Raw genomic sequence first — 1,448 nt, forward strand, 5'->3', positions numbered from 1 at the left:
TACGACCAGTTTACGACTCCCTGTGCAGACACTAAGGAAAACCAGGCTCACACCTTCTCTTCCTCATTCCTACCTGCACGGGAAGGATTTTAAGGCGGAGACAGAGCAGCAACTTCCTGTCAGAGTAGGTGTAAGGGCATATGAGTCACAAGGTTGTATTTTATCTTTTAAAATGCTTTATTATCAGCTTTCATTTGAGGCTCTTAATCAGACAGTGATAGCTACACTTAAAAGTTCAAAAGTTGCTGCTGCAGTTAGCTGACACTCAGCTGTTGTCAGAAGTATTTAGGCCAGTGACAGTGCGCAAAACACGTCTCTGCGATGTTTGAATTCAAAGCTTAAAGACATAAGAAGTGCGTGTATACTTCAGAGCTTGAGGGGAAACCTAACCCTGCACTGAGCCTTACTGTTTACCAAAAGTTGAACGAGAGCAAACTCAGATATGGGTGAAGTGCAGGGCTGATACTTCCCTTTGAAGGTTGCCTTTAAAAGGCTTCATTGAAACCTGCGAGTGCAGCCGTTTTACTCACCTCTCCTGTTCATTGGCCGCACACGAACAGCCACCTTTACATTGGAGTCACTGACACTGTTGTCATCCATGGTGGCACCTGACCTGCGTCACATGAATTTAAAACAAACCAAAACACCCGTGAAATGACTTGGCGTGTACTTAATATCACACATTGTGAGATAACACTTATTTATCCGAGTGACACCTGAACACAGCGATTAAACTGCGTTCATTTTCTAAATCACTTTAACTCCAGACTGGTGAAGTCTACCGTGAGAAGATAACAAGGTAAGTAAAATAAAAGAAATAAACCCTCCATAGTTCAGAGTAGCAAACTAACCGTGTGCGCAGTGGTTCGCCCGTCCGACTCCCTCCTCTCCTCTCAGGCACCTTCAAGTAGTGACACACAGCAGCTAGCCGGGCACGCTAATGAGGGCTGCATGACAGCAGCGCACAGGATTAAATACTTCCACATTTACCGCCGATAAAAGTAAGCGGCACTTGTACACAGCAGCGTGGAAAGCCTCTTTAAGGTCTAAGAAACACTTACGATGGTCCAGGGTTCACAACCACAGCTCCTCCACCTGTTGCATTTCCTGAAGACTTCCCGCAGGAATCAGTCAAGCCATGTCAGCTCGCAGCTAAAGGGATTTGCTGCGAGACTTAAGTCAGAGAGCTTCCAAGTCCGTCAGCTGCTCCGCGCACACGCGGACCGTCGCTATGAGACGGGATTGAGCGCCGCTCTGTGGTCGCAGCTGTCGTAGAGTCTGCGCGTCTCCTTCCAGCTGCGCATGTTGGGATGATTTAGCGAAACAGCCCCACTCGCTATTAAATAAGCCAAACTTGGCGTTGTTTTACTCATGAACAGATTTTCGCGTCAATAAATGACAGGTTAAACACTGCGAAAGTGTGTTTACGTCATTTTGCGACAGCCGCT

The 1,448-nt window shown here is 46.9% G+C and overlaps 1 protein-coding gene across 10 annotated transcripts in view; it reads right to left on the reverse strand.

Moving 5' to 3' along the window:
* The window catches only part of LOC146501219 (kinesin-like protein KIF13B), a 37,651-nt gene extending 36,450 nt beyond the window's left edge, over positions 1 to 1,201 (reverse strand). For 6 of the 10 annotated variants that reach the window (XM_085133781.1, XM_085133780.1, XM_085133778.1 and 3 more), the window contains exons 1-3: positions 1,062 to 1,200; positions 852 to 947; positions 531 to 613 (exon numbers count right to left, since the gene is read on the reverse strand). In XM_085133781.1, coding sequence (XP_084989907.1) covers positions 531 to 600 — 70 coding nt within the window. In that variant the 5' untranslated portion in view covers positions 601 to 613; positions 852 to 947; positions 1,062 to 1,200. Of the gene's footprint in view, positions 1 to 530; positions 614 to 851; positions 948 to 1,061 lie in introns of those variants that run through there. The other 4 variants (XM_085133782.1, XM_085133784.1, XM_085133776.1 and 1 more) reach the window with 3 other exon arrangements.
* Between the last annotated feature and the right edge of the window lie 247 nt (positions 1,202 to 1,448).

The sequence above is a fragment of the Neolamprologus multifasciatus genome, chromosome 15, assembly GCF_963576455.1.
Source record: "Neolamprologus multifasciatus chromosome 15, fNeoMul1.2, whole genome shotgun sequence".
NCBI classification, from domain to species: domain Eukaryota; kingdom Metazoa; phylum Chordata; class Actinopteri; order Cichliformes; family Cichlidae; genus Neolamprologus; species Neolamprologus multifasciatus.